The 15,259-nt window shown below is 41.8% G+C and overlaps 1 protein-coding gene across 3 annotated transcripts in view; it reads left to right on the forward strand.

Annotated features, from left to right (window-relative positions):
- Positions 1 to 3,854: 3,854 nt before the first annotated feature.
- Positions 3,855 to 15,259, forward strand: part of PRR16 (proline rich 16) — a 227,738-nt gene continuing 216,333 nt past the window's right edge. For all 3 annotated transcript variants that reach the window (XM_037901603.2, XM_043547363.1, XM_043547364.1), the window contains exon 1: positions 3,855 to 7,117. In XM_037901603.2, the coding sequence (XP_037757531.1) occupies positions 6,959 to 7,117 (159 nt within the window). In that variant the 5' untranslated portion in view covers positions 3,855 to 6,958. The remainder of the gene's footprint in view (positions 7,118 to 15,259) is intronic.

The raw sequence follows: 15,259 nt of genomic DNA on the forward strand, positions 1-15,259 counted from the left end.
TTCTGACTAGCTAGTCTTCCAGCTCTGCCTCCCTTTTCTTAGCTACCCCTATGCCAACATCTCCAGCCTCCCTGTGATTAGAAAAGCCGTGGCAGCAAGCATCCCAGTCCAGCAGAACTAATAAGGTGCATTGGATTAGACTATTTTTGTGATAATGGACATGTGACACTCTACTGGTGAGCCTCAAGAAGTGGGGCATGGAAGTGAGATGCAGGGAGGGCAGGAATGGAATAATGGGGACTTAATAGGATGGGAAGGCCTGAAGGGGAGCTTCATAAAGGGAGATGTAGGAATCATGGGGACAGAAAGCAAGACCACAGGGGAGAGGTAAGAATTCCTGGGACTGGAATCTGAGTTGTAGGTGGGGGAAAGACATTTCATTTTATTGGTCCATTAAAAAATGGAGGAATCCTTCACTCACAAGCTTGTTAACTTAGTAGCAGTGTTGAAAGAAAATTCACTTAAGCATACTTGGCCTAAATCTTGGGAATTGCTGACTAAAACAACATTAACTTTCACACCAAGCTTAAGTCACATGCCTTGCCAAACATCATTAAACCCAAATTACACCTCCCAGCTGCAGTGTAACCATACCTTCAGGCTCCACAACAAACTCATTTTAGTTCTTATGCAGAATCGCACTCACAATATCATCCTTCCAGCCTTAAGGGAAAAAATCGAGAAAGAGGGGGTTTTTTTGTGTGTCTGAATAATCTAATATATCCTTTACCAGCATGCAAATGTCCATGGGAAACATATCTTAAAATCTGAGGTCAGAGTTTGGGTTGTGCATTTAAGTGGAACTGGATGTGAGCAGTGTGACTGGTTATAAATTAGAATTGAAAGGGTATTTGTTCGGAGCTGAAGAGTCTGAATGTGTTTGGGTAGTAAAATAAGTGAACTGATGTGGAGTGCCCTAAGTGATGATTAACTTTACTGACAGGTAAGGTTGCCTTAACTGATAATTTTCACATATTTAGGAAATGAAATGCACTTGAGCAATCTTAGCCCAAACTTATTCAATTTCTTGTGTGTATCCACAAAGCCAGGAATTACATAGCCCTGATTGTTTTCTTTTAAATGGGTAACTTTAATCTTTTATTATTTGCTAGTTTTGTTGTAATAAGTTGAAATCAAATTGGTAAATTTAAGAGTAACTATACTCTTTTTTTTTTTTTTCCCATTGTGTGATTGAGTCCTCTAACAACATGCAGTCACCTCTGGTCTGAACTTAAACAGCCATTGTAACTTTATCAGCAATGTTACATATCAATGTAGGAATAAGAATTGAGAGAGAATAACATATCCAGTTAACAATATGAGAAATTCAGGAACCAGAACACAAATTATCCATATTGGAATGATATTAGGTCAGATACCACTATACTTTTGGGGAGTGGAGGAGAACATAAGATGTAAAAATGGATTTTGATGTTATCTAGAAGACTTTACTTTCAGCAGCACAGTGGCTTTCTAGTAGACTTTCTCCAATTATTCATGACAGATATTCATTATGATGTAATCTTTTTTGTCAGTTCATAAATCATTTGTGAATTGCTCCTGTTTTTTGTAACTATTCTAATTAGCATGTGCTAAACAGGTTTGCATAGGAACTATAAGCCATATAGTTTCCCTTTGACTATAAAAAGTGCATGATTGGTTACTACGGAATGCATGTATCCTACATGGTACAGTATGAGCTCCTTGATGCTGTTCTTTTTAAATAGGCAAATGACTAATTGATGAATAACTTGTACTGCACTTTCAATGTGAATTGTCCATGTGATTTGTACAAAAAATGTATAGCGTGATCCATGAACATTTTCACAAATACCCATGACTGCCTGAATGTTCTCAAACCATGGATATGACCTCACAAACAACTGCAAATTGGACTTGCTGCTTGTATTCATTAATCATTCTTAGTATTATTCAATTGCCTTTATTACTTAGCACAATGCTGAAACAGTGGATCAGCTCAAACTCCAAAGGAAAAGTGCCATCTAACTGAGTTATCAAAACAAACTCTTGCAACCTCTTGGTTTTTCTTTAGTGTCCCATCCAATTACTGATCATACCTAACCCTGCTTAACTTGTGTGCTTTAATGGGATCACAGTTGGCAGTGGTATAGCTGAGTGCCATGTTCCTTCATTGAGTATTCATTTAATTGTTTTCTGGTATGAAGCACAAAGTAGTGCCAGGACAAAAATCTATGTGCTGAATCTTGAACTTCTTAAGATGTTTTTGCTCAGAGAACTTCCCCAGGTAAATGGAAATTAAAGTTTTTAAGGAAAATAAACTTGGTCCAGGAGGAACCTTCTCCCCTCCACTTTAAGAAATTCATTAAGAAACTTACAAAAGAACCAGTTTGCACAAAATCCTCTGTGGGATTTGAGGTGGAGCTGCATAACCCTCAGCGTGCATGAGGAGAGATTGCTCTCTATGGCTTAGCAGCTCTGCTCCATGGCCACTGCAACATAGCCCCGTCTCCAACCTGCTCCCTGCTAGCAGTACTGCTATTGTAACTGGCCTTTTTGTGAACTGTGCAAAGAGTTGAGGATATTGTCGGGGTGGCTTCTCGTGCATCCCTGGTTCTAGGTAACTTCTCAAGGGCCTATCACAATTGTGCAAACCTGCGTGGGTGAAAAGGTGACAAACCAAAGAGGAATAAGAAATGAGCTTCTTCCTCAGAAGATGATGGATGAATTCCACTCTACATTATGGTTTACAGGTAGGCTTTGAATTTTTTTTTTAAATCAGTAAATGTCAATTTTTCACCCTACACACACAAACCAACAAAAATCCATTGATAACAAACTTATAGGCAGGCAAAGTAAGAAAAATGCTGCTTGAGAATTTATTAGTTTGAATTAAGTCTATTTACTTTGTGTATCTGTACATGTGATGTTGACAATTTGTGTTAATGATTATAAAGCTTTAACTCTTTGAATCTCAACGTCTGTTGTCATTAATCAGTGGGACCCCCCATTGATCCCTTAATTTATTGCAACTGTGACAAATTTATTAAAAATGCTTAACTCATAATTTTGAACACCTGTGAAAACAAATTGATAACTGAAATAAACATCTATATTATCCATCACTTATATATAATTTAATTCTACCAAGCCTATTTACAGGTAAAAGTGGGGTACTATTAGAAAAGGATTTCAAAGAGATGATGAAAGAGTGTAAGGGATTAAACTGTAACAAACTTTAGGACTAGAGGACGTTCATCTAGACCAGGGGTGGGCAAACTATGGCCCGCGGGACCTTCCTGCCCGGCCCCTGAGCTCCTGGCCATGGAGTCTTGCCCCTGGCACCTCCCCCGCAGCCATGCCCACCTCCCAGGCTTTCAAATAAGCTGTCCTGCCGCTATGAGCGACCTTGTAAGGGGATGGGGGGGCAGGAGGTCCCGGGGGGCAGTTGGATGGGGCGGAGGTTTGGGGGGGGGCAGTCAGGAGACAGGGAGCGGGGGGGGGGGGGTTGGATGGGGAGTGGGGTCCTGAGGAGGCAGTTAGGAACAGGGGTCCTGGAAGGGGGTGGTCAGGGGACAAGGAGTGGGGGAGGGATGGATGGGTTGTGGGTCCCAGGGGGCCTGTCGGGAGTGGGGGTGTGGATAGGGGACAGGGAGGGTTGGATGGGTCGGGAGTTCTGAGGGGGGCAATCAGGGGGTGGATAGGGGGCAGGGGCCAAGCTGTTTGGGGAAGCACAGCCTTCCCTACCCGGCCCTCCATACTGTTTTGCAACCCCGATGTGGCCCTCTGGAAAATTTGCCCACCCCGATCTAGACATTTAGAAGGAATTAAAAACAGACAAACAAAACAAAGCCCTAAGCATCAGAGCTACTAACAAAAATATTTAATTGATCCTTTTAAAAGAGCCATGTTCTGGAAGAGACACACATCTTTGAACAGGTGCTAAGATTGATCCCCAAAATTACAGAACATGGACCCTTAGTCCCTTTACCAGGAAAACAGAGAAAACCATTACAGGAAAACTATAAACAGCTGGATGAATACAATATAATAGGGACAAGCTAGTCCAACTCCTTGGAGAACAACTCATATGTCTCTACCTTAAAATACTTTGAAAAAGTTAATAAAATTGTAGAGACAGAATCACTGGCTATGGTTTATCTCTTCAAAAGTCTTTGGACAAAGTATCTGAGGGCTAACTTTCATAGGGTGAAGTCCTGTCATGATCTAAAACTAGTTGACAGAGGTAAAGTAGGAATAACATTTTGTCTTTTCAGAGTAGAAATGTTTAATAAGCAGCTTCCGAAGAGATCAGTATGACTGAATATATTTACAACTCCAAAGAGGGGGCTGAAGTGAAAAAAATTGCTAATGGTACATAATTAATTATTTGTGTGTGTGTGTGTAAAACAAGGACCAGCTGTAAGAAACTGAAATTACAAGGAAACTACCTAGTGCTATTTCATAACTTAGTAATGTCAGGTAAGTGACAAGGAATTTATGCCCTCCTTTGACACATCTGGAATTAACCACAGTGGGAGAAAAGATAAGTAAACAGATAAACCACCAATCTATTCCTATATAGTAATTTTGCAGTGACTTTTTTTTTACTCTAAGTGGGGCCATACAAAATCTACATGAATAGGTTTTGATAAATTTTGCTACCCCTTCTCTTCAGAGAATGTATACAAATACATGTATTTCTCAAATGGGTTAATCACTGGAAACCAGGAAGCTGTTTTTTCCCATGACATTTGTTTAGGGTGGGTCTTAACTCAAAATCTGAGATTCGAGGTGTAATCCTTAAGGGTGAATAGTCCCTCAACTCGTATGGTATCTTTTGCTGTTTGCTGACTGGATAAGCACAATAATCAAGTTTCCAGCGTGAATAGCTCCAGAAAATGAATCTTAAAATTGTTTTCCTAGAGAGAGAGAGAGAGAGAGAGAGAGAGTGTGTGTGTGTGTGTGTGTGTGTGTGTGTGTGTGTGTGTGCGCGCGCGCTTAAACCAGATTGCCTAAATACTTAGGGAAAGTGAATGCAATGCATGTGAAGAAGGCCACCTTGAAATTATTTAAAGATTCTAATGAATACTTGTGGAAAACATTTTTTTAAATAGTATTTGCCCAACACTAATAAGTCCTTTAAATCAAGTCCTGTGATTTATTCTACGGACAAAACTCCCAATGGCATTTTATCTCCTGAATAAGGACAGCTAGCTTTCCTTTAGTGGTAGCGGAATTTGCAATTCAGCCTGTGTCTATTCCTCATTCTAGCCCCACACCCACTCTAGACACAGAACTGTTCACCACCCACTTGTCTGCATCGGGTGAAATCTGAAATATTATGCACACACAGAGCTCTGAGCAATGTCGCTTTCTCTTTTCTTTCCTGCTGCTAAGATAAAACACAGCAAACTGCGAGAAAATCCCTTCAGAAACGGAAGCACTTAAGATTTCTAAACCAGGTGTAACCCTCCAGGCCGATCTTCGACGCAGGGCTTGGCGGTTTGCCTCTGCCGGCTGTTCTGAACTGAAGTTGAAGATAGAAATTCGTAATACAATTTCCAGTGCCTGGACATGACGTCTTGCAATAAGTGGAAAAACCACTAGAGGTGAATATCTGATAATCTCTCGCCCTCAGCCCCAGCAAATTAAATGCTGAAGTCAAACAGCAACGTGTGGAGAAAGCCCTGCCTTAATTGTACCTATTTCATTGAAGCAATCGGGGGCTATTTTCGTTCGTGTACCCTGTTTCCCCGGTACCTGGCTAAATGCATAGGTTTTCTTTCTCGAGTTAAAAAGGTTTATTGTTCCTCATGTGCTCACTGAATAAAGACCGAGGTCCCTCCTGCCAATCTGGTGGCGTTTGCAAATCTCCAGCCGCCTTGCTGCCTTTAGGAGAGAAAAGAAAGCCAGATGGCATCGTTACAGGTGCTGTAGGTCTCTCCCTTGTAAAATGAGATCGGGCTGCAAAACAAGAAATCTACAGGCCAGGAGAACGGGGGCTTCATGCCCACAATTAGCAGAACCAGACCTGATCGTCCTACGTCGGGCGGGGGGAGTTTTGCTAGGCTCTGGCGGTACGTGTAAGTGCTTCGCTTTTCCTGGATATTTTTTCCTGGGTCTGGGAGTTAGCGAAAACTGACCCTGTACTAACGCAGAGAAGCTCCCGCTGGGTAGCGTGAAAGAGACGAAATCACCACTGCCGGTCGCCTGCAATCGTGATCCCACCATTCCAACGGGCAGGCTGCGCTCCAAGCAGAGACTGGGCGCTGCAAAGGAAGCGCCTCCGCGAGAGGAGTTGTAACTACCTCCTCCTCCTCGCCTGTCTCTTACGCACTCGCACCTTCTCCCCCGCTGCACTTATAAAGGGGAATCAGCTGGCCCTGGCTAATGGGGAGGAACCGGGCAGATCCCTTTCTCCGGGCGAGTTTGCCCAGAGGAGAACAAAAAGGGAAAGTTCGTGTAAAAAAAAAAAAAACCTACCCCCACCCCCAAGTCTGGACCGAGCAGACTGGAGCAGTCCTGAAGTGCATGCTCGGGGATGGCGGGTTTAGGCTAAACCCGTGGTGGGAGGTCGGAGGAGAGCCACGCAGGCTGCCGGGGTGGGCACAGCGGGGATCGCACGCACGGCTCCCCCCCCCCCCCCGGCTCTCCCCTTCAGTGAGCGACATGCCCTGTGCGTGCGCGTGTGCCTACTGGAGGGAGGGTGGGAGAGAGGGAGCCAGGCGCAGGCGCACCGCGCGCCCGTCTGCAGCCCGGGCGCTCTCAGTGCAGATCCCGGGGAGTTGATGGCAGCAGCGCGGTGCAGCCCCCCGGCGGAGAGCGGTGCGCGGCGGAGCCCTGAGCCCAAAATGTGCGGGGAGGAAGACAGCGGCTGCAGCAGCTCCGGGAGCCCGAGGGACGGGGCCGGGCACCCGCTGGTTACCCAGCTCTCCTGACCTGCATACCCCCTCCCCACACACCGCTCCCCCAAAGAATGTCAGCCAAGTCCAAGGGGACCCCCGCCTCCTCCTCGCCACCCGAGGGGCCGCCCGCAGCCTCCAAAGCCAAGGTGAAGGAACAGATCAAGATCATCGTGGAGGATCTGGAATTAGTCCTGGGGGACCTGAAAGACGTGGCCAAGGAACTCAAGGAGGTGAGCGGCGGCTGGGGTGTGCGCTGCACCGGAGAGGCGTGGGGCCAGCCCCCCAGTTTCCGAAAGGGAGGACAGACTTGCCGACTCTTTCGGAGGCGGAGGGCGCCCCGCGAGCAGTGCACGGGGCTGGGCACAGGCTGGTTACACTTTTGTCTTTGCCAAGGGGAAATCAACTAGTGTCTCGTCCCCGCGCGCGAGGGTGCAGAAAGCCGGGCAGCCCCTGGTGGAGGTGGCTGGCTCGGTGTGTCCCAGTCCGTCGATCCCCGGGCTCTCCAGAGTGCGGTGGAGACGGGAAGGCGCGGAAAAGGCGCGGTTGTTTTTGTGAATGATGAATTCAAGGGAAATCTCTGTCTGGAGTGGAGTTTGCCACCCAGCAGTGGCTGAGAGCGGGGCTCTGAGGCACTTGCGTCCAGGGGTCTCCATCACACCCCCTGCCGCGCTCACCGGTTTTCTCTGTGTTTCTGGGGAGGGGGGATTATGACTCTCCAGCACTTTAAAGCAAAGGGGTCTGTAGCTATTTCCAGCCCCCCCCCCGCCTCCATCCCTGGGGATTCAGATTTACCTTTAGCTATTCTGCGAGGGAGAGGCTTGTGTCCGTCTCTGAGCTGACGTGCCCCTTGCGCCCTGACTCCCGGCGTGGTGGTGGTTGTGCCTGGCTCTGGCTGATGCTATGTTCAGGAGATGGGGAGGACTGTTGAACTTATTACAGCTCCTGCCTTGGGGAAGTGGCCTTCGCTGCACCGGGGTACTGGGCATCTCCGTGGGGGAAAAAGGTTCCCTCTACCTCCAACGTTAATTTTGCAATCGTAACCCTGTATTCATCCCGGAGCTGCCTGACTCTCATTACTCCGGCTGCTGGAAGATGGGGACAGGGAACTGGGGGCTCCCTCAGTTATAAATCTGCTGGAGGCTTTCCCAGTTATTGGGGAAAGGGAAAGGACAAGTCTCTAGCGATCCTGCTAACATTTATAAAGGTCATTGTAGCAAAGTCTGCATTTTCCTTCTCAGACTTGTATCACAATCACGAGATATACATTAGGCAAAATATCTGTTGTTTTTTAGATATCTGGGAATCCATTGTAATGTTTCTCTGGTCAGGGACAAGTGTCAGCTCCTGTAGGTTAATGTGCAGACAGAATGTAATGACCGCGGAGATGTTCTTAAGTATCAAAATACTGTAGCTAAAATAACGTAACTTGGCTGTCCTTTTTGGAGCTTGCTCCACATCTTGATTTTGCTACACAACTGGTCGGCAGATGGTTGGATTGGATTGGATTATGCATTGAAATTCAAGTCCAAAGTTTGTGTGCATTGCCTGTAATCCTTTATTTGACATTTGTATTAGGCTGTGCTTTTTTTTGCTCTCAAACATTAGTTTTCTATTTTAACAATATTTTCCAACAAGTTTAGTCAACAGTCTTCAGAGGCAGTTTTTGATTCAGTGGTGTGTTAACATTTAGATTACATAAATATATGTCCCCTAATAACAGATGCAATCTCTATATGAGCATGATTGTAATAATCACAATCCAAGATTTTTCACTCTTTCTAGAAGATGTCTGTAATTTTCCATTGATGTGCTACCTGTCCTCTGTTTTGTATTCTTTGTAGATGTTTTAAAAACAGAAAAATGGTTCTTGTTCTTACTTGAATAGCAGTTCTTCCAACATTTAAAAATGTTGCTAGAATAAATTGGCTTCTGTTGCTGCACTAGTACATGTTGTTCAGAACCTACCTTGTGTTCTGCCCCATGAATGTAAATCATTCTGTACATATAATCAGACTCCTGGCTTTCCTCTAGTAAGCAAACAAGATCTCTGTAGTTGGAGGTCAAGTGTCATCATTTACTATGGCATACTTCATCTAAGCAGATATGTCTGTTCTGGCTGACTGCATCTTTGAGAGAGAGAACTGGGTTTACCTGTGCCTTATGGGAGGGGGAATGGCTTGTTTGGAACTTCTTTTCCCAGTTAGAAGTGAAACCAAAAGTCTAAAATTCCAGTACTTTTTGGCTGTAACTTGAAAGCTGTGTGCGTGAAAAGGAAGCACTGTTAAAGAGTGGATAGTTTGAGAATATACAAACACCTCTTCTTATACCAATGTTTCTTAATCAGTGCTCCAAAGCTATGCTAAAACCTGTGAATAATAATTTAAGTAACTTTTTTGTAAAGAGCCATCATTATACCACAGTGTACCGACAAATAAGTGTTGCATATGAAATTATCTATAATATCCTCTTAAAACATTGGCTTCATAAAAGTTAAATACATCTTGAACTGTAGCTATTTTGAGAAAAGTCTGTGGAAGTTTGCTATGTGACTGCCACATTTATAGTATAGGCTAAATCCACCCAAGAATTCTCAACATATCCTGTAATGTACTTTATTTGAACAGGGAGTAAATTAAGAATCTGGCTTGGCAGAGTCTCTATATAGGTTGTGTATAGATATTGCTGTCCATTTGGAAGGACTTTGAAGCATTGTGCATTAAATAAAACTCTAGGCAGTTTATTATTGTATATTAAATATAGACTATCAGACATAAAATGCTGGTTTTATAGGCAGTGAAATGTTGACTGTGAATTAATAAACAGTTTTCACAATTTCAAAGCATGATAAATATTAAAACCAAGTACATTTCGTTGTGGAACCTGGCAGGGCTATAAACTGTAAGACAAATCTTTTCTTTTTCTATTTGCATTCTAAATCAAATTCACAATGTTCTTTTGGAAATGTTTTGGCTAGCCTCCATCTTTACTGCATGTGTGCCACAGTTAGACTCTTTTATATAGTGCTTTTCTTGTGGTGTTAATGTTCCTCTTCATACTGTGCCTCACTCCTGAAAAAGAGATTCATCCTGGTAGTCTGAGAATTTGCCTTCTACTCTACTCTATTTTTGCTTTTATTTTTATTTTTAAGAAAAATTGCACACCATATTGCGATAGGTCAGATCTCTTTTGTACTTTTATGGAAATCTGCAGCTGCTAAATTGACAAACACAGCTTTTGTTTCTGGCTCAAACATTTGTTTAGGATTGGGATCTTTTATGATATAATATTTTAAATGGTAGCTTTTAGTTGCATGCATAATTAATGCATTGTTGAGTTGAAAGATGCAGTGCTTCAGAAGTGAACTCTCTCAAAATAATGGGTATGGAGAGTGGATGTGATTACTCCTGTATCCTAGAGTTACATTTGGTTGTGCAGTATTCCACTTAAATTAACTTCTCCCATCTGTTCTTTGCCCTACATGTTTCCTACTGGTCACTTCAGTAGCTATGGCCTTGAAGGTCAGAGAAAGAGGAGGACTCCTGTTGCATTCCAAGGTAGCAACAAGTACAAGGATAGTAATGTCCCATAGTACCGCTTTCTAAATAGCTCTGCATTTACAGAATAATGGTCCTGTATTTGATCAGAACCAAATAGCCTGCAGTTGGTCTCTCTCTCTCTCTCTCTCTCTCTTTTTAGAAAAGGTTGATTTTAAACATAAAAGTAGGGCCAAAACTATCTGATGTGACCTGTTAGCCTTCTGTATCCTCTACAGATCCTTCCATATGAAATCTTGAGAGCCCAACTGCTTGAGACAGCTTTACATGTTTATCTGGGTAAGGAACACATTTGAGAGAGATACTCCAGTGAATTAAGAAACAGGCAAAACCTTGCTTAACTTAATTTATTTCAGTGAAATCCAGATACACAAGTCTTGAAGATATTAAAATTCCTTTCAAAACAGAAGACAAAATTACATCATCTGTTGTAATGGAGTCACTGTGGCTCTGAAGTTAAACTTTATATAATTTACCATGATATATTGGTAAATTTAGGCTAAGACAGCCGCAAAAGACTTAGGAGAGTGAAGGAGTGACTGGGAGACTTGTTAGGATGGAATAGTATGAGAGACAGTTCTGAGTTGCAGCTGATGTATGTCTAGTCCTTCCACGGGTGCAATTGACTTACTATAAACAGCCATCCTTGTGTTGTTGCTAGAAGAAAAAACTATTATGGGTGTATCTTAATTGCAGCTGTCTTATACTGGAAAAACGTGCTGTTTAAACTGAGCTGTATGGTTTCTGTTTATTTAATTTTTTTTTGGCCCCTTCAGAATATTCACCAACCACCACAACAGGATGCCCTAATGTAGTCCATTTCAAAAGTTGCCCATCCAGAGTACTGGATGTCAGTCTTTTTTTAAAGATTTTTAGCACTGGTTCTTATTCTGCTGATGGAATTTGTCTATTTTCCTGTGAAGCACTTAGATGTTAAGGTGATGGTACTATAAGAATCCATAAGACAATATGTGTTAACTAAATTTCTGTCCTCTTGTTTAAAAACTATCAGGGATTATTTCCTTTCTGTTTGGTACTTGTGGACATAGAATGCATACTGTAGCCCAAATGCTGCATTCTCTGTGAGTTCAGTGGGGAAGGAAGGGTTTGTCTTGTATCATAGTGTCATGGTTATTTTAAAGGCTCCCCCCTGCTGTGTTGATTGCATTAGGGAAATCTCAAATATTGAATCATTTGGTAAATACTTTTATAGAGATGGAAAAACTCATCAACCAGAACAGATTCCTGAAAGTAATTTGTAAAACATTTGCAGAGCTTTTAATTGGCGAATGGATGTGCTTCAACCTTTTATCAAAAGGAAGCAGCTGTTGTAGCCATTGTCAGTGTTCAGTGCAATCCAAAATGGAGGTGTGTGTCTCGCATGAGAAACATAAGCCCTAGTGGCCACTGTTTGAACATGGTGGTTCCTAAGATTGGAATTTACAATATTGTTTAGGTGACTGACTCTCATCAGAAATTATGGTTGTAGGACTGAATCAACCCCCGCCCCCTAAATTCCCTGGAAATCTTGGAAAATCCTAATTCATGCATCAAAAGAAATCCTGTCTTCTCCAGTTCCACCTCCCCCATTCTGAGTCCTCCCAAAGAGCTCTGTGTTTTGGGTAACTAAAGAATGAATAAATAATTCTTTCCACCCCTTTCCACAATGTTCAATTTTAATGAAGTTATCAGATAGGAAACTCAGGAGTGAACTGAGCAACAGATAATGTGCTCCAGGCGATGGTAAAGGTAATAGATAAAACAAATGGCCCGATTCATTACTGAGGTGGCTGCTCTTCTACAATAAGGTCGGTGTGCAGTTCTTGTGGGTGAAATAAGTATGTTTATATGGAATATTCCATATTCACCATCTTTAGGATAGATGTGCACAGACATATCATAGCTCCACTCCCAAGAGTCTGTTTCTTAGCTCATGACTCTTGTGCACAGCTGAGGGAAGATACAGTCCTTCAGGTCAGATCCTGAAATAACAAGCAATGTGCAGCAGCAGACTATTTACAGAGACTCCCCCTCTAGGAGATGGAAGAATGATTGTTGTCTCTCTAATCCTATCGTTCATTCACATCCCTGATGTGTAGGCAGCGACGCCTTCACTGTATTATGGAATAACATTCCAGCATACAGAGGTCATAGTTGAGGCATGATCAGATGCAACTGCTACAATGGGATTTGGAGAGAAGGGTTCCTTAATCCCCAGCCCTCCACCCCTGTTAATATATCATTGGTAGACATGCTCTGAATGGTAGAGTAGCCCATATATCCAGGTCTGATTGATGAAGTGGAAGACTGACGTGCAGCACTGTGTGTTCCTTAGATAGACTGAAGCCTTCAAGTGTGTTGCACTGGAGTGGCCAGGAATAGTGTTTTGTGTAGGCATGAAGGCCCAGATGTCTTGTGACTGGTTGCTTACACATCTGGATTATATGCTCCAAGATTTGCCATTTTTGCCAGGAGTACACGTCTCCCTCTGATTTCCCCATCCCATTTCCTTGATGAGATATGCAGCTGCAGTCTTTGCCTTCACTTTGTAATGAGTGCAGAGTATGATTCACTATGTATTCGAAGCACTGCATAGCTTCTTCACTTGTGATCTGTTCAGTGGTAACAAAAAGGGCCATAAATAGTTAACTGAATCATAGCTTTGTTACTCCTTTCATAGCTTAGAGTATATAAAGTATTTATAAATTTAAAATATTACAAAAGTACGAAAGTATTAAAGTAAAATTCTTACAGATGTTCAGTAAATAGCTACAAAGCTCATATGTGGCCCTGAACCTCTGATGCTTAGTTTAGGATTATCAGGGACACATTAAATGCTGATGTGATGCTGGAGGAAATTGCTTTGCATCTAACTGGAATCAAGTTGCCATAAGTTAGCAACTCCTTTCATTTTTGTACAATATACAGTTAATAGAAAACCAATATATGCACACGGCACTATTTATTAACATCATGTGGCTTGACAGAAGGAAGTATGCTATCAAATTTATGCTAGCTATTTTGTTTTCAGCTACATTCATTCTGTTTGTGAAATACTAAGTTACTTGAAAGTATAATATATTGTAAAACCATGAACTAAATGGAGCATATATAAATTTGATTTTCAAATAAAAATAGTACCACAGTTAGAATAAGTATTAAAATGTATGCTTGTATGAACTTCAGGCAATCTAGATGCTTTTGACAGTGATCAGAAAACAAACAATAGTATAGCAAAAGCATGAATCTGTTCTTGGAAGTTTTGCCATTGACTTCAGTGGGAAAAGATTGGGTTCTTAACTCAGATAAATTTTTAAGATTTCAGAAAGTTATGGCTGTTTAGTGTGTATGTGGATATTTATAGATGCATAGATTATAAGGTGAGAAGAGACCATTATGATCAAGTCTGATCTCCTATGTAACACAGGCCATAGGACTTCAGTGAACTAATTCCTATATGAACTAGAGCCTATCTTTAAAAAAAATAAAATAAAAATCTTGATTTAAAATTTTCCAGTGATGGAGAATCCCCACGAAACCTTGGTAAGTTGATTCAGTGGCTAGTTATCCTCATTCTTAAAAAAATATAGTCTTAATTTGTCTAGGTTCAACTTCCAGTGGTTGTGGATCTTGTCATACCTTTGTCTGCTAGACAGAAGAGCCCTCTGTTATCAAATTTCTGTTTCCCTATGGATGTACTTTTAGCCTGTGAACAAGTCAGTCCTTAACCTTCTTTTTCATGAGCTAAAGAAATTGAGCTCCTGGTGTCTATCAGTGTAAGGCGTATTTTCCAATACTTTACTCATTCTTCAGTTTATCAACATCATTCTTGAATTGTGGACATCCGAACTGGACATAATATTCCAATAGTATATACACCAGTGCCAAATACCGAGATAATATAACCTCCCTCCTCCCACTCAAGATCCCCCTGTTTATACATTCAAAGTTTGTATTAACCCTTTTGGCCACAGCATTGCACTGGGACCTCATGCTTAGTTGATTATCTACTATGACCTTGAAGTCCTTTTCAGAGTCACTGCTTTCCAGGATAGAGTCCCCCACTCTGTAAGTATGGCCTACGTTCTTTGGTCTTAGATGCATACATTTACACTTAGTCAAGTTAAAACGCATATGGTTTGCTTGCATCCAGGTTACCAAGCAATCCAGATCACTCTGAATCAGTAACCTGTCCCTCTTCATTATTTACAATTTATAATCATTTGACTTGTGTGTGTATGCACACATACATAGTTTCCTTGGTACTGCACAATATTTTGATTAAGAAACTGGGGCAATACAAAATCTGTGTGGGTGGGTAGACTGAGGACTGTCCTTGAAGTTGTCTCAGAAGTTTTTGCCAGTTTCCTCAGCTTTGGGCACATCTATCTTAATGGAAGAAGGTTTCATAAGCCTATGAAAAAGTCAGTGAACACCAATTTTGTTAAACATAAACATAATGACTAAATGCACTATGTAAAATCCTGTTCTTTCTCATTCAGTTATTATAATTAAAATTAAAAAAATAAGGGGTTTCAAAGCATGTAACTTTTTACATGCTTTGACAGAATTGAGAGATTTCCGTTAAATTAAAATTAAATTAAAAGCAAAACAAAACTTGAAAACCCTTTGTTTAGAAAACCTCCCCCTCCCCACAACCTCTCTTTGCACCTTTGTAAACCAAACACAGTAATACTGAGGCAATTCAGTAGAACCAGAAAGTGAAACTGACTTTAAAGAGGTGAAACTAACCAGACTAGTTTCCCTGTCTCAGCAAAATGAAGTGCAGAAAGCTAATAAGTAAAAATGGTGAAGTGT

The sequence above is a fragment of the Chelonia mydas genome, chromosome 5 (assembly GCF_015237465.2).
Source record: "Chelonia mydas isolate rCheMyd1 chromosome 5, rCheMyd1.pri.v2, whole genome shotgun sequence".
Lineage (NCBI taxonomy): Eukaryota > Metazoa > Chordata > Testudines > Cheloniidae > Chelonia > Chelonia mydas.